A 17802-nucleotide genomic window follows, 5' to 3' on the forward strand; every position below is an offset into this window, starting at 1 on the left:
TTATCAGAACAAAAAGTCATAAAATGTTAATAGGCCTCCTGGCCAGAAGATGATGTAAATCACCTAAAGCATTTGTATACGATAAGTTTGCAGAAAAGAAAGCCTGGTCTCGATGAGGGTCAAGGACTGCTGACTTTGCATGACTCTGCATTCACTATTATCCTCTATGTACAACTTAGGGTATAAAAACTCCTTTTGAAAATAAAGCTATTGGCCTTGCTCATCAGGCTTGGTCTCCCTGTGTCATTCTTGTTTCCTTTTCTCTCCTTTTCTTCTCTGTTCTTCTTTCAGGATGACTAATTGGAGCGTGGGGGCTCTCTGAGACCACTTAACTGCCCGGGCTTCTAAGACCCACTCAAGAAGGTGCCTAAGGTGGGGCACCTTCAGCTATTCGAGAGGGCACCTGTGGCCTCTGTGGTCAGAGAAAGTTCAGTGTTACGAACTTTATTGGTTTTCTGCATAAACCAGTTAGATCAAGCCTCTTTCTCTCCCCTTTTATCTATCCTCTTTCGCCAACGGCGTTCTCCTGAGGGAATCACTGGATCCAACTGGGGCTGGACCCTGGTACCATGGGATATCACAGGCAAGAATACTGGAGTTGGATGCCATTCCCTTCTCCAGGGATCGAACCCAGGTTTCCTGCATTGTAGGCAGATTCTTTACTATCTGAGCAACCAGTGAAACCCAATCACTTATAATCCAATATAAAATTATTTTATTATTTTTATTTATAATTTAAAAATTAATTAATTGATATTATTATTATTTATTATTATGCCCCAATGTTCATAGTAGTAAATATTTATAATAGCCAGGACATGGCAGCAATCTAAATGTCCATCAACAAATGAATGGATAAAAAGATATTTAAAATTTTAGATGATGACATCTTTTAAACACTATGTAATATTATATATATTCTAAGCTCTTGTGAATACAGTGAGTCATGTTAATATTAGTCACATGTTAAATTAATCACATAGCTGGAGATAAGATAACACTGTGAACTCAAGGCAAGAAAGAGAAGGAATCTATCCCCAGATGCTGGATTCCCCCTGCTTAGCTTCTCAAGTAATTAGTGATGCCCAAGAGATGAGCAGTGTGGTGAAGGGATTTTGCATACCTTCAAGATCAATAAAAGCCAGAGCTTATTCAGACAGAATTGGAAAACTCTGAACCACAGAGTAGGGATCTGTTTCTAATTCCATTGCCCATTCATATAACAATATAAGATTTAGCTAAAGCAACCTATTAGAATAGACAATACCATGTATTTACAGTGGCTGATTTTCTGAATGTGCAATCCTGGTTTAACTACCAAAACCAGTGCACAATAAATCAAGAATCTCCATTCAACTTCTTTCTTCTAGATTTTAAAGATAATTGTTCTAGTTAATTCACAGAGTAAATGCAAATCAAACTCTTAAATCTGTTGAGACATTACCGAATTATGCCTGGAAGCCCTAGATGCTCACACAGGCTCCTTGTAAGCACCTCACACTCTCATATAATAGACCGGAGAATTCAACTTTACCTGAATAGGCTCCTAAATACCAGTTCAGATCAAGCATCACAATTGTCTCTCCTTTTCCATATACCTCAAAATACAGGGCACTTTGTAAATTTGCCCTATAGAACAGGGAAGAAAAAAATATTATGCTTCAGACAGAATGTATTCAAATATATATATATATAAAAAAACTCAATTTGAGAAATGTATTTTATGCTAGAAAAATGGTTCCCAGTTCACAGGGCTCTGTGTCCATCTACCTTATAAAGATTCAATTTGAATCACAACCTTCAGTTTTCAAAATCATCTATGAGGAAGCTGCTGAGGGTCAGACCTGGGGAGAGACAACGGGAGCGTCACTCTCCACCAGCAGGAACTTTACTTTTTCTTCAGGGAAACTATGTGAGGGTCAGAAGAGGAGGCTGAACAAGCCCCTCCCTTCTCCCCCTGACTGTGGGAAAGTGAGATTTCATGCAGATTTCACAGCACTTTGGGTCAGATCAGGAATCACTCACCAGTATGCAAGCCACCAATCCTGCAGGGCGTAGGCAACCTGGAGCAGGAAACAACAGTCACTCACACACTGACATCACTGAGCCTCACACCCCGCTCAATAGGATCGGGGATGGAAAGGCTCCAGAAAACAGAGATGGTCCTTTCAGCCCAGGCCTGTGCCAAGCCCCACACCTCAGATGGCTACAGGTCAAGGGAGGGCATCTTACATTTTAAACTCTTTAAAAGATATTCTTTTTTCCCTGGAAGTTCTCCATCACGTACATAATACCGATAACCTTCACTTATTTTGCTCCCCACAGATAACGTATCTCAAAGCAAACACAAGTGAATTGCAAAATGCAGTAATCATAGTGCAAATGTAAGAAAAAAACATTCGACAAGTACTGTGATGGTCAGCTGTCTGTGTCAGCTTGGGCAGGCCAGTGTCCAATGATTCAACACTCGTCTAGATGTTGCCATGAAGGTATTTTGTGGATGTGGGTCACATCCATCATCAGAACTTCAGTAGAGGAGATCACACTCAACACTGTGGTGGCCTCATCCAGTCAGTCAAAGGCCCTAAGAGCAAAACCTGAGGCCGCTTGGAAGAAGAAGAAATTCTGCCTCAGACAGCAGGGTCGGCTCCTGCCAGACGTTCCAGCCTTCAGGCCTGCCTTTCTGGTTTCACATTCACCCAGCTAGATCCTACAACTGCATGAGCCAGTTCTTTGAGATAAATATCTTCATATACATATTAAAAATAATGATAACATAAATACAGTATAAATATGTAAATACCAAGCTGAGGGCACACACCAAAATAAATGTCCTTATTTACCTGAGCTGCAATGTTCACTAGAATAAGGAAAATGATGATAAAGCATTGAGCACCAGCTGTGAAGTAATCATTGTAGGTCTTAATACCAACTGTTCCTTCCAAACGGTCCTCTAGAGGAAGTGTGACCTCTATATTCTCAGTCTGGGAGGGAAAAATGGCAGTGAGAGACAAAATTTTAAATAAGGAATCCCCGAATGTGAAAAGTTCAACAAAGCCCTCTACAGCAAAGCTGTGGGGAGACAGACACATCTCATACACTAGTAGAAGTGCAAGATGGTCCATCTCCTATGGAGAGGAGTGTGGGAATATCTGGCCAAACCATGTGTGCCTTTATCTTTGGACCCAGCCATCCCACTCCTAAGAATCTGTTAGAAATAAGAAAGTATCATTTGTACAAGGTTATTCACTGTTGGGTGGCTTTGCTTAAAGTCAGTCATGACTCTCAGCAGAAGCTTGTTCCAAAATAATATACAAAATGATATGAAACTCGTGTATTCTTCTAGATAATTTGTGTCATTCAATCATAAAAACATGAAACATACAACATACTTGTGGTTCAAAATACTAGCTAAATACAGTAAACTGAGGTCACAGAGTGCATTTGAGGAAAATGGGTTTGGATAGTAAGAGACAAGCATATAATCTGAATCTATTTGATTCCTAAATTTCAGAGAGTGATTCCTGAGTTTAGAAACTGAGGAATTAATCCAAATGCTTATCAGAATCATTCAGAGTTTGGATGCTGAGGATATCTATGTTTGTTTTTAAGGGAGATAAGGGCAAGGAGATCCAACCAGTCCATTCTGAAGATCAGCCCTGGGATTTCTTTGGAAGGAATGATGCTAAAGCTGAAACTCCAGTACTTTGGCCACCTCATGCGAAGAGTTGACTCATTGGAAAAGACTCTGATGCTGGGAGAGATTGGGGGCAAGAGGAGAAGGGGACGACAGAGGATGAGATGGCTGGATGGCATCACTGACTCGATGGACGTGAGTCTGAGTGAACTCCGGGAGTTGGTGATGGACAGGGAGGCCTGGCGTGCTGTGATTCATGGGGTCGCAAAGAGTCGGACATGACTGAGTGACTGATATGATCTGATCTGAAGGACTTAGAATGCATTATACAGTCACAGGAGCACAGGATGTCCTCAGCTCTCTCCTGACCACTGGGATTCAAGGTGGATTAGATGTCGTTCTCAGTCTTAAAGGATAAGAAAGGAAGATGGGAACTAACTTCAAAGTCTCCCGTTTGTCAGGTTCTTTGCACATGCTACCTCTGATCCATCATAAACCATCTGATGGTGAGGCAAAATACTACCATTGGTCACCTGCAGTGCCAGAACATTCCAACATATAGGAAAAGTAGCTGATTTAATGTAGCAACATCAGGACTCAGTCTAAGGGGATCTTCACATTAAGCCTCTGGATGCATAAGGGAAGCTGGGGGCTACCACAGTGAGTAGGATGTAACTATGGTAAATGAAAGAGTTCACATATCATGGTGAGTCACATACACCCAGGAAGTCATAGCAGTGCACCCACTACTGATCTCCATAAGATACTCTATCCAACACCCAAAGGAGAACCACAAGCAGGCTTGCTCCCTTCATGCTCTTCTAACTCTACCAGTTCCATGGAACAGGGCCTTGGACTCTTAGGATCTACTTTAAGGCAAATGAAGATGTCACCAGTGGAAAAGACTGAAGCTCCACAAGTCTACCAAGAGCAGACATACAGCGGCGTGTTGCGGGATGAGAAACTCACATCTTGGAGCTCTGAAGCAGCACTTCTCATCAAGGGTCTGGACTGATTCTTCAGGGTAGAAGATTCCAGATCTGGAGATGGTTCTTCTTCATTCCTCTTTAAAAGGAAATCAAAATCTACCCCCGATTTCAGCAGCCCAATGTAAGTTCCATATTGTACCATTTTGCCCTAAAATAAAGAATTTGAGAGGAATATATTTGCATTAGATAACAGTAATATAATCTGAACACTAATCAACTAAAGTTAACTGGTAATAAATTATGATTTTCCTAAGAAAATGATCCTTGGGTCTGACATTGTGGTTGACAAATCTAATGCAGTTCAACTCTACACAGAACAGAACATTTTATTCTCTGCTAAACCCTGTGTCAGGTTCTGAGGGATATGAAAGAAATGTGTGATGATGTGTTAAGAATGGAGACCACTGACATAACTACCATGGGCACTTAGGGAAGTAAGAAGTACAGAGGTTGTGGGAGGATCAGCACAGTCTTTTTAGACAACATGGGAACTGAGAAACACCTCATGTGAGAAGCAGAATTTTTAAAAAAGTTAATTGGGGAGGATATTCCAGGAGAGAAAAATACTGACACAACTACATAGGTAACAGTCATTCATCAAAACTTCACTGACCACTGTCATTTTCATAGTTTCATGCACTCAGCTGGGACAGGACATGTAGGAACCAGCCCTGGACAGAGAACCCAGGAGCTGCATCTTCACAGTATTTTATAGCTTCCCCACAAATGCAGGAAGTTCCCAGCTGAAAATTCAATATTCCACCTTTTGAAGCAACTAAACAAGGAGGCCATGAGATTGAGGTGGTGCTAATGCCTTGGCAGCCAGCAAACCAAAATCTAAGCCACAATCAGTGCACCCAGATCCAAGAAAAAAACTTAGGAACAACCAACCACAAGCAGCCAATGAGGCTTCCCCAAATCAGGCCTCTGTTTAAGTTACAGCCAATCTAATCTTTTTCTTTGAACACATGTGACATATCCTTGCACAGTTTCCCTCCCTTACAAAGTCATATAAAATAATATGCAGATATTTTCACAATTTTCTCACCCCATGTAACAAGACTCAGCTGATTTAGTCAGTGGCAAACAAAATATTATAAAAAAAAAAAATCCTAAAATGAAAAACTCATAAAATGAGAGCAATTCTAGTTAAGACAAGTCAGGTGGAAGAAGATGACCCAGGACCCTCACTGGACCCCTTCTCACCGTATCCCCTGAGGTGTACCCTTGGAGAAACTCAGTGAAGACTTTGAGTACCATCTGACACTGCAGAACTGGAAAATTATTCAGGATACATTGTGTTATTTCACTTGGGAGGCAAAATTCATGCACCTTTTAAATGAAATTACCACTTTCCACTTCACATCTGTAACATGCACAAGGAAATGACTGGTGGTACAAAGGTTGCAGCTGTACTCTGCAAGCAAGTACTGACAATTTCGAGAGGACAGCCATCCTCTCCCTTCTGTGAATGGGACCAGATGAATAGTAAGGAATCTTTTAAATCCCACATCAGACCACATCACTCCTCTGCTCTGGACAGTCCAAGACTTCCATTCCACTTCCACACACTGCCCAGTGCTCAGAGACCAGCTCCTTCCACATCCCCCTGCTCACTCTCCCCAGACACACTGTTCTTCCTGTTGTTTCTCCAACCTGCCAGGTCAGCTCCTTCCTTAGGACCCCCTGCTTCAGACCCGCCTACCCCAGGTGATTGCATGGCCCCCACCTTCATGTCACTCAGGCCCCATGAGGCACCAGCTCTTTAAGCAGGCAACTAGGATGTCAGCTTCATCCCTCTCTCTTTGTCACATTTGCCCCCATAAGAACAGGAGCCCCATAAAGCAGAGCTTTATCGTCCTGCTGCACAGGCTCCCACACGTATCAGGCATGGAAAGAGACAGTGATATCAGCAACTGGGGACACCGGCAGAGTGGGCATCTCTGACCCGGGTGCTCAGATACCCAACCTCACTTCTGGTGTTAAGGGAAGATGCTCTTTAGCAAACTGCGTATGACAATCACATGGATATAAACAAGTCTTAGTATCTCTAATTTCCAAATAATATACTTTGATTTAAATCCTGGAAGGGGAAAACAAAAAGTTCTATATAAAATAGCATCATTATCCTTAACAAATTTCACAAGAACAGTGATGACTCAGTAACCCTGTGGTAGCACTTTTACACACTTTAGGGTTTATGTGGCACAGAGTATAGTAGTGACATTTCTACATGTCTTTGGATTCATTGTCAAAGGCATGAACAAAAACCTTGAGAAGAAGAAGCTGTAAAACTGAGAGAGAAGGTGTTTACCATGAACCCAAGGAGAGCGACCTGCTGAGAGGCCTGGCTTTCAGCACACCTGAGTGCTCTCAAGTTCCACAGGCGTCTAGAAATTACTTACACCTTTCAATATCAGAATCCAACTTGCAGCTTTTAGGTACTGCCACTGATGCGTCACTAAGATTGTGATCTTCTCCCTCAAGGCTTGACAAATACACCTACAAACGTAAAATGTACAGTATACAAAAGCACATTAATGGGACTGCTCCAAATTTGAAACATATTTTGTAAACATGAGACAAAGGCAACACAGCAAAGATCTGTAGTTTAAATACCAAATCAATAATACAAAGCAAATAAACATAAATCAGTAAATCTGAGTAGGTCCTCACAGTCATCAGCTGCAAACTTTAAAGAATAGTTATGCTAAAAAATTCTATAAAGCAATCCTGTGAAGAAGGCACTAACAGCTAAGGCTTTTTTGCCTAAAACTCAGCTTAACCCATTTACATGTTTCATAAAGAAAAACAACTAATACTGAAATTCCAAAACTTGACTGAACTAAAACACTTTTATCTCTATGCAGAATCCCAGGGATGGGGGAGCCTGGTGGGCTGCCGTCTATGGGGTCACACAGAGTCGGACACAACTGAAGCGACTTAGCAGCAGCAGCAGCAGCAGGAATGGAAAAGAGGAATCTATGTCATATAAAAATGTGTACATTTATCTTAGGCAGCTTTCTAGGTGATTATTCATGATTAATGATGTGCATATTGCAACAAAAAAAATAGATTCTTGGTAACTTTTGCCAGAGTGCATTTTTCAGATACTTCTTCCAAAATAATACTAGACAGAAATTAATGCCAGCGTGGCATCCATCAGTCTCTACAACATTCCCAGTCCCATCCAGGAAGAAAGTCTTTTTTCACTAGGACTGAACACCTTCCAAACATGAAAATGACAGAACGGAATCCAAATCACAGCAGGAATCATCCAACAGCAGTGTTAATTTCTTTTCTACAATAAAAAAACTGCTGCTACATTCTAAATGCAGACCCCCAGGAAGTGGTGACAGTCCCATCTAGGAAGTAATTTTTTTTTTTTTTTTTTACTTGCACTGAAAACTTTCTGAATGTGAAAATGAAAGATGAGAGTCCAAATAGTCCCGATCAGAGGGAAAAATCACCCAAGGCTCAAAGGACACACAATTTTCTTAGCCAAGACCTCCTCAGAATTCAAACCTCAGTGTGTGTGTGTGTGTGTTTCTCATAGTACCCCTCAGACTGCTCCTACACTTTAAAGGCAGATCCTTAGGGACTCAGCCCCAGTTTCACCCCAGAGGGTCTACAGCCCCTCCAAGGAAGAGAGTGGGTGGGACCAGGACCCCAGTGACCACGGGCTGGGCTCCAGGCAGGTATTCTGGGAGCCCGAGCCCCTCGTAGAGCAAATCTCAGGGACCTGGGCCAGAGCTCAGCTTGTGAGTGAGTCAGATGGAGAGTCTGGAGGCAGCAGACTACAGCTCAGTCTCTCTCACGAGCCTGATGACATCAGACAAGTGACTAAACTTCAGACGCTTTTTAGGGGACTTTCCAGGTGATACTTCCAGTAGTTGGGAATCCACATGCAAGTGCAGGGGACACAGGTTAGATCCCTGGCAGCCTGGTAGGGGAACTAAGATCCCACATGCCTCAGAGTGCCTGAGCCTGTGCATCACAGCTAAAGAGGCTGTATGTCACCAACGGAGGATCCCACATGAAGCAAGATGACCCTGTGTGCTGCAACTAGGACCCGATGCAGTCAAATAAATAAATAAAAATTAATTAATTAAATATAATGCTACTTCTCCAAACCACTCTACTTTCCAAGTTTTTAGAGTAAAGATTTCCAAGTCATGCCATAAAAATGACTGATTCAACAGTCAGTTGTTTAATTGTTATTACTATGTAAGGACTGGGTTAATCTTAAAATAACCATATGAAAGTGAAGTCCCTCAGTCATGTCCGACTCTTTGTGACCCCATGGACTCTAGCCTACCAGGATCCTCTGTCCATGGGATTTTCCAGGCAAGAGTACTGGAGTGGGTTGCCATTTCCTTCTCCAGGGGATCTTCCCAACCCAGGGACTGAACCTGGGTCTCCCACATTGTAGGCAGACACTTTACTGTCTGAGCCACCAGGGAAGTCTAGAAGTATGGATGTATACCAGTTTGGAAGTACACCAGGAATTATAATACCATGTATAATTCTATAATGGGCTCTGTTAAGAGTGGACACATCCAATGGTACAGGGATGTGTACCAAATAAAACAAAAAAGACAGAGTCCCCACCTTCATTCATCCAGTCAGCAGAGGTTTGTGAGCCAGGTACTGTCCTACATGCCAAGGATACACCCGCTGATCAAGACAGGAGACAAAATTATATACCATATAAACGTGAACATAAGAATGAGTATAGAAAATGCCCTTTCAGGCATGACATGTGCTGTGAAGAAAAAGAAAGGGGGGCTGCTGTCTTAAATAGGGAGACACGGGAGCCCTGAGACTCTCTGGGGAAACATCCCTGGAAGAAGACACAGCAGGTGCAGGGGTCCTGGGACAGAACAAGCCAGGCTGAGGCACCTCCCTGCATTCACAGCTTATGGGGGCTTGGGAGGGTATTCATAAATGGTCAAGTGCAGCCCTCTGTGGGCTGTGGGAAGACAGGGGGCACAGGTACCCACTGGAGGAGCAGGGGGAATGGCAGGGCCCATTTTTCACCTTTTTTCTTTGCCCTGACACACTGTTCCCTAGCTTGGGGACAGAGGGACCAGAATATACAGACAGACAGGGGTGAGAAAAAAGTGAAAATGAAAGTGTCAGTTGCTGAGTCATGTCTGACTCTGTGACCATGGACTGTAGCCTGCCAGGCTCCTTTGTCCATGGGGTTCTCCAGGCAAGAATACTGGAGTGGGTAGCCATTCCCTTCTCCAGGGAGGGGTGAGAAAGGGCCACCACAAAGCCAGCACAGCTGGAAAGGCTGATGGGAGCAGACGGCAAAGAAGCCTGTTCTCTGTTTGAGGACCTGGAGCTGCATCCTGAACATGGTTGGCACGGGGGTCTCTGAAGGGCTGGAGCAGGAGGGTGAGCTGTGTAGACAGCAGTGTGGGAGTCTGATCAGAACAGACCCGAAGACCTGATAACACAGGATGCAGGGGTTTGGTGATATGGGGCTGACACATGTTAAAATCCAAGTTAGACACAGGTAACACTGCATCAGTTCCTGTAAGGCCGCTAACCTTCTGTATGTGATAGAACCCACACAATGTCTGCAACATATAGATGTAAATTCACAGAACCTTAATAAACTTGGATGTATATTCACAACTGAAGGAAACTGTTAACAGCAAGTAGAGTGCGATTCATTCACTTGTAATATAAAATAATCCACATTACTAATACAAAATACTCCCTGGTGTGCTACAGTCCATGGGGTCACAAAGAGTAGGACACAACTGAGTGACTGAACAATAACCCCATTACTAAGCTTTGACATGCCCACCATCACTCATAGCATATTATTCCATCCAACTTTCTAACTAGAGAACATTCTCCCCTTGCTGCTGAGTGACTTTATAAACTGCCTTCATGCTCTCTGCTTTAAGTTTCCCTAGAGAATGGGCTGTGATTAGCAAGCAACAATCTAAACAAGCTTGCTTCCATCAAGTGTACATTTCAAGTCATTAAACCCAAAATGTTTAAGAAAACTTTACAAATACTTCCTGTGTTCGAATAAGAACTTGGGAGAACTACTGTGATCAGCACACCATTCTCAGCAATCAGAATGCCTCCCTCTCCCCTCCCCGTGACACAGATGCGATGGACAGCAGAAACTGTTCAGGAAATGATGGAGAACTTGTGCAGCCTCACATAAGATGGGGTGGCAGACATTTGTAGGTTCAGGTCAGGGTCCTGGGAAGAGGGAGCCTAAGCTACTCATGATGCCAGGAGGGTGGGGGTGGGGAATCCCTGTCACAGCACTAGCCCCAGTCACTGAACTCATCACAAGTCACAAGGCACTTCTCTAAGGGAAAATCCATCCAGGATCAAAACAGCATGGGAAAGGGGGGACAGATTAGAGAACTGGAGGCCATGCCATTTGTCAGCTCCTCTGCTACCTCGGATTCTGAAAGATTCGATTCTACTATGCAGTCTTTTTTTTAATTGTGGTAAAATATGTTGTTGATGTTTTTCAGCCCCTAAGTTATATCTGACTCTTTGCAACCCCATGGATTGTAGCCCACCCAACTCCTCTGTTCATGGGATTCTCCAAGCAAGAATACTTGAGTGGGCTGCCATTTCCTTCACCAGGGGATCTTCCCAACCCAGGGATCCAATCTCCATCTTCTGCTTGGCAGGTGGATTGTTTATCACTGAGTCAACAGGGAAGCCCCGTAGTAAAATATACCTAACATGAAATTTACCATTTCTGCCATTTTAAGCATACAGTTGAGTGGCATTAAGTACATTCACATTGTTCTGCAGCCATCACCAAAATTTATCTCCACAACTCATGCCAGCACTAAGCATGTTTTTCATACGGGCAGGTTCCATCAAAGTTTAACAACCTCTGCTTAGTAGATGTGGAATCCCAGCTCCTCGTGTCCAGAGGTCAGAGGTCAGAGCTCCTCACACATCAGCTGACTCCGCTAAGTTTCTACTCTTTTATTCTGGACCTGATTTACAATCAGTCATGTCCTTAAAATTCAGTTGCTGACATCTTAGCCATTAGTACCTTAGAATTTCATGACAGGGACTTTAAAGGAGTAACTGTTATCCTTAATCACTCTGGGCCTAATTTAATCTGATTGGTGAGCTTAGATGAAGAAGAGACTAAGACATAAAGGCAGAGACACAGGCTTGTAAATCAGTGAAGTTGGAACATACCCTCTCACCACCCACAAATATAAACTTAAAATGACTTAATGACTTAAACTTAAAACATGACACCATAAAACTTCTAGAAGAGAACACAGGTAAAATATTCTCTGACATAAATAATATCTATGTTTTCTTAGGTCAGTCTCCCAAGACAATAGAAATAAAAACAAAATAAACAAATGGGACCTAATCAAATGTACAAGCTTTTGCACAGCAAAGAAAACCATCAGAAAACAAAAAGACAACATACAGAATGGGAGAAAATATTTCCAAATGATGCAACTGACAAGGGGGTAATCTGCAAAATATACAAATACTTTATACAATTCAATAACAAACACAAACAACCCAGCTGAAAAATTAGCAGAACTAAATAGACATTTCTCCAAAGGATATATAGATAGATAGATAGATAGATAGATAGATATAGATATAGATGGCCAATAGGCACATGAAAAGGTGTTTAACATTGTGAATTATTAGAGAAATGCAAATCAAAACTACAGTGAGGTACAACTTCACACCAGTCAGAATGGCCATCATTAAAATAACAATGGCTAGAAAGGATATAAAGAAAATAGAACCTTCCTACACTGTACAGGAGCTGACGATGGACAGGGAGGCCTGGCGTGCTGCAGTCCATGGGGTCTCCAAGTCAGACACAACTGAGTGACTGAAATGAACTGAAACTGTTAGTGGGAATGTAAGTTGGTAGAGGCAATATGGAAAACAGTTTGGAGGTTCCTTGGAAAATTAAAAATAGAATTATCCTATAATCTAGCAATCTCACTCCTAGGCATATATCCAGATAAAACCACAAAAAGACACATGTACCCCTATGCTCGTAGAAGCACTATTCACAACATCGAAGACATGGGAACAACCTAAATGTCAACTGACAGGTGAATGGATAAAGAAAGCAAAAAAAAGAATGCCATTTTCAGAAATGTGAGTGGACCTGGAGATTATCATACTAAGTGAAGTAAGTCAGAAAGGGAAAGACAAATACCAATATGATATCACTTATATGTGGAATATAAAATATCGCAAAAATGACACTATCTACAAAACAGAAACAGATTTACAGACTTAGAGAACAGACTCTGATGTAGAATAAATCATTCTTAAATTCTAGACTTTACTAAGTATTTTCAAACATACAGAATAATAAGCATAAAACAAGGGTCTTTCCAATCAGTACTGAAAACTTTGCTTCTCACATGTCTTAAAAAAATGAGAGAGGATTAACAGATTAACAGATAAAGAAGCTATGGTACATATATACAATGGTATACTACTCAGCCATAAAAAGGAATGCATTCGAGTCAGTTCTAATTAGATGGATGAACCTAGAGCCTATTATACAGAGTGAAGTAAGTCAGAAAGAGAAATATAAATATTGTATACTAACACATATATATGGAATCTAAAAGCATGGTACTGATGAATTTAAGTTCAGGGCAGCAATGGAGAAACACACATACAGAAATGACCTAACGACACAGGGCTGAGGGAAGGAGGGAGAGGGTGAGGTGTATGGAGAGCAGCATGGAAACTTATATTACCAAATGTAAATGGATAGCCAATGGGAATTTGTTTCATGACTCAAGGAACTGAAACAGGGGTTCTGTGACAAAGAATGATGGAGTGGGAGACGGGAGGGAGGTTGGGCAGGAGGAAACATGGATGTAACTATGGCTGATTCTTGTTGATGTATAACAGAAAACCACAAAATACTGTAAAGCAATTATCCTTCAATTTAAATAAAGAAAGAAAGAAAAGAAAAAAAAAATGATGAAGGAAAAGAACTGCCAGTCAAGTACCAGGTTACCAAGACCTGATCTCTGACTTAAAAACTGTATATCATCTTTCTTATTCCTGAGGTCTGGATCCATCAACTGCCATTTGCAGGGGGAAATCTGCCATCTATCCCTCGCTCCCTAAAGCACGGACCCCACTGGTCTCCACAGAATGGAAGCACCTGCTGTATTGTCCTTTCTTGACTTCATGAAGATACAAGATTTCTCTATAATGGATCTTCTGTGGAAGGAAGAGATGAGGAGAGGGACACCAGGGCAGAATGAGCTGAGTCTCCTGAAGCACAAAGGCTTTCCTGAGCTCTCTTCCCTGATCTCTACAGGGTTCCTGGAAAGTAGAGATGATAGAAACACAGGAGCAAACTCACTGTTCGAACAAGTGTCTGCTGACTCCTGCATCCACTGCACTGAATGGATCATCCAGGAGGTAGATGTCTGCATCCTGATACATGGCTCTAGAAAACATAGACAGATGTCAGGAGAACACACTTCACACTGCCTGGGGCTCATCTCTGAATCATGATGATGTCCAATAACTCCATGTTCATTCCAAGGGTCCATAGAAAGAACCAAGACCCTGCTTCACCAAGGCCCACCTGGTGAGAGGGTTCTGCGTGCTCATGTCCACTAGGAGCCATGGAGGATGAGGGGCAGAATGCCAACTGAAACCCCATTTACCTGGCGAGGCTGACCCGGGCTTTCTGTCCTTCACTCAGCCGGGTTCCTCTGTCTCCTATCAAAGTTTGATCTCCATCCTCCAGAAACCATAAATCCTATGTGGAGAAAGAAAAGGGAAAGAGAATAAGATTTAAAATGTATTCTCCTCTCATAGCTCAGTTGGTAAAGAATCCACCTGCAATCAGGAGACCCCAGTTCAATTCCTGGGTCAGTAAGATCTGCTGGAGAAGGGATAGGCTACCCACTCCAGTATTCTTGGGCTTCCCTTGTGGCTCAGCTGGTAAAGAATACACCTCCAATGCAGGAGACCTGGGTTCAATCCCTGGGTTGGGAAGGTCCCCTGGAGAAGGGAAAGGCTACCCACTCCAGTATTCTGGCCTGGAGAATCCCATGGACTGCATAGTCCATGGGGTCGCAAAGAGTCACACAGGAATGAGTGATTTTCACTTTCCTCTTATCCTAATTTTTTTTTTTTTTAAGCCAAACCATGTAACTTGTGGGATCTTAGTTCTCTGACTAGGCATTGAACCCACGATCTCAGCCATGAAAGCATGGAGCCCTAAACACTGAACCACCAGGGAATTCCCATCCTCCTAATCCTTTAGCATCAGTTCTTCATACAAGTATTTGATGAAGAGCAATGGGAATGTTTCATAGTGACTAAACTATAACCTTGAACAACACCACCAAAAAAGCTCTTTGTTTTCTCTTTTTAATTCTGTAGTTTTTTGCAGCATTTATGCATTTGACTATTATCATATTTATTTATTGAAGATCGACATATACACCAGACATTATTCAGGGCACGATGAATTCAGCCACAAAGAAACAAAGTCCCAGAGTTTCTTTCCATGGTGGGAGATGGATGATATAAGAAATTAACCTGAGTGCAAGTACTGAGGACTAGAAGGAAAAGGAAGCCAGCTCAGGGGGATGGAGAGTGAAGGAGGGAAGAGAGTCCACACTGGAGTGTGAGGGCTCTGCTCAGAGGGGATGTGAGCAGATCTGGGGAGGAGGAGGGACTCAGGCAGACCTGGAGAGGCTGCTCCCCACAGAGGGATGGGCGAATGCAGGGGCCACGGGGGGATGCCCAAGGTGTTCAGGACAAGCAAGTAGGCCAGGAGAGCAGAGCTGAGTAAGAATGAGGGGAGCTAGGGCAGAGACAGAGCAGGAGGAGCCTGGGGGCACTCCCAGTAACAGGGGAAGGGGGAGAAGGGAGGACTGACCTGGTCTGAGGTTTTTTAAAGAATCACTTCTATGCTTTGTGGAAAACAGGCAGTAAGGGGGAATGGGTGAGGGTGGATACAAGTGAGGAGGATACTGGAATAATCTACAGGATAGATAACACTCCCACCAGAGTGGGAGGCTTTGATTTGAGAATCAGGGAATCTATAAGATTTATCTGAATACTATTTAAGAAATAAATAGACAAATCTGTTTATTTTCCCCAGAGTACCTGGGGAAATAAAAAATGATGACAAGAACATCCCAAAAACCACAAGATAACAATCAAGTTTAAGTTACACAGTTATTATATTAGAAATTTTAGACTGCCTGTACTTATCACTGGACAGATCCTGGCATAGACAAGCAGCACTCATTTCTCTGTCTTTACTTTAGCAAATTTGGGGAGGAAGCAAATGGCACTCCGGGGTCTCCATGATACAAAAAATCCTTTGATCTCCTAAGTCTCACTTTCCTCTTCTACAGAATGTGCTTCAGAAACAAGAGTCACTAAACTCAAGGATGCTGTGAGAATCTAAAGTGTAGGAAAACCCTCATAAATGGAAAAAGGACAGGAATTGATAACTTGTTATTGCTGACTGACCACACTCCTAGTAAACAGAGAAACTGAGACTCAGTCCCTGAGCCTGCTGACTCCTGGACTTTGGAGTTATCTCATCAGCCTCAATTGATATTCCCAATGTGATTACTTCATATCTCCCTATTTTATTACAGAAAAGTTTTCAGCTCAATAAGCTTAAAGGTTTACTTCAATTAGATCTAGTTTAATACATCAGTTATTAACATATGTAATACAAAACATTTTGTTTTTAATTATTTTTTTCCTCCAAGATTAGGCAGATGTGAGAACAGAGAGAACTGTAAGGAGAAATCTTTATAATATTTATATGCATTTAAGTATGGATGAATAAAGAGAAAAAGGCTGTGTTAGTAAGAGTTGCTACCATTAACTGAAACCCTGACTTGTTTGCATTTCACAGGCGTGGCCTGTAGCCTTTAAGGTAATCCCACCCCTCTACCATGTAATAAGAGGAGAAACTGAGACAAACACTTGGAGTTACTATCCAGGACCATTTTTCTCTAACGGTCAAACCTTTTCTACTACACGTGCAGTCTCTGTATCTTCAGGCCAAGATAACCCTGCTGCTGCTACTGCGGCTTAGTCGCTTCTATGTCTGACTCTGTGTGATCACATGGACTATAAGCCGCCAGGCTCCTCTGTCCATGGAATTCTCCAGGCAAGAGTACTAGAGGAGGTCTCCATGCCCTCCTTCAGGGGATCTTCCCTACCCTGGGATCCTGCATTGCAAGCAGATTACCACTGAGCCACCAAGGAAGCCCAAAATAACTCTAGACACCTCTACTATCTGTGACCATCTCATGTCTATCCACCGACACATGGATTCCAAAAGGAGATAAGCAGAGGCTCTCATAACTCATTAAATGGTTTCCAATTGCTGCAAAGACCTTGCTAACCCCTTGCTAATTGCTAACCAGTCATAGAGACATTTAAGAGCAGCAACAAAACCTCTTGGAAAACCGCTGAATCAGTGTCCTCATTTTGCTGTGGAAACCTCAGGCAGGTAACAGGACGTGTTCACAGTGAGAGCAGGAGTGACACAGCCGGGTCCGGGACTCCCCTCTCACTACTCCTCTGCCCTAGACCACCTTCCTGTCAAGGAGAGAATGGGCACCAGGAGCCCCAACTCTCTGTCCTGACCATGCAAACAGGAGAGCAGTCCATCTTTGTAAATATTTGTCTCATCACATACAGAAGAATCGCTGTGCAGCCCAATCTTGCAGGGCCCCTTCTCACAGAATCTGCTGCATGGATGATCCAGGGTGAGGGAAGCCTCAGAACACTGTCCTCGGTACTGGTCCAGTCATGCCACGTGGCTGTAGCAGAGCATTGCCCCCCAGGGAGAACGACGGCCCCTGAGGAAAACGCTGAATGGTAGCCACTGTCCCACAGCTGCTCTTCTCCAGAGATGCTCAAATGTGGGAGAGAAAGACAGGGCTGAGCTTCACCAAAAAGGCAAGGTCATGAGAGAAACACTCACACCTGGCCTGGGTCTTTGGGGTCTGATGTGGGCATCAGGAGCTGGACATGATTAACGTAAAGAAAAACGCCTGAGATCTGTTTATTCCGCATCCCACCTTCCACCTTCATCCATCACCTGCTTTTTGAAAAGTTCTTTTTTTAAACTTCCTCAAGCCAGCATAGCACCAAGGACAA

The 17802-nt window shown here is 42.8% G+C and overlaps 1 protein-coding gene across 2 annotated transcripts in view; it reads right to left on the reverse strand.

Moving 5' to 3' along the window:
• Window positions 1-17802, reverse strand: part of LOC139186121 (ATP-binding cassette sub-family C member 4-like) — a 171945-nt gene that overhangs the window by 98954 nt on the left and 55189 nt on the right. For both annotated transcript variants that reach the window (XM_070799911.1, XM_070799910.1), the window contains exons 12-18: window positions 14322-14416; window positions 14012-14098; window positions 7032-7128; window positions 4607-4774; window positions 2844-2984; window positions 2026-2063; window positions 1535-1629 (exon numbers count right to left, since the gene is read on the reverse strand). In XM_070799911.1, coding sequence (XP_070656012.1) covers window positions 1535-1629; window positions 2026-2063; window positions 2844-2984; window positions 4607-4774; window positions 7032-7128; window positions 14012-14098; window positions 14322-14416 — 721 coding nt within the window. The remainder of the gene's footprint in view (window positions 1-1534; window positions 1630-2025; window positions 2064-2843; window positions 2985-4606; window positions 4775-7031; window positions 7129-14011; window positions 14099-14321; window positions 14417-17802) is intronic.

Source organism: Bos indicus, chromosome 12, assembly GCF_029378745.1.
Source record: "Bos indicus isolate NIAB-ARS_2022 breed Sahiwal x Tharparkar chromosome 12, NIAB-ARS_B.indTharparkar_mat_pri_1.0, whole genome shotgun sequence".
Taxonomy (NCBI): domain Eukaryota; kingdom Metazoa; phylum Chordata; class Mammalia; order Artiodactyla; family Bovidae; genus Bos; species Bos indicus.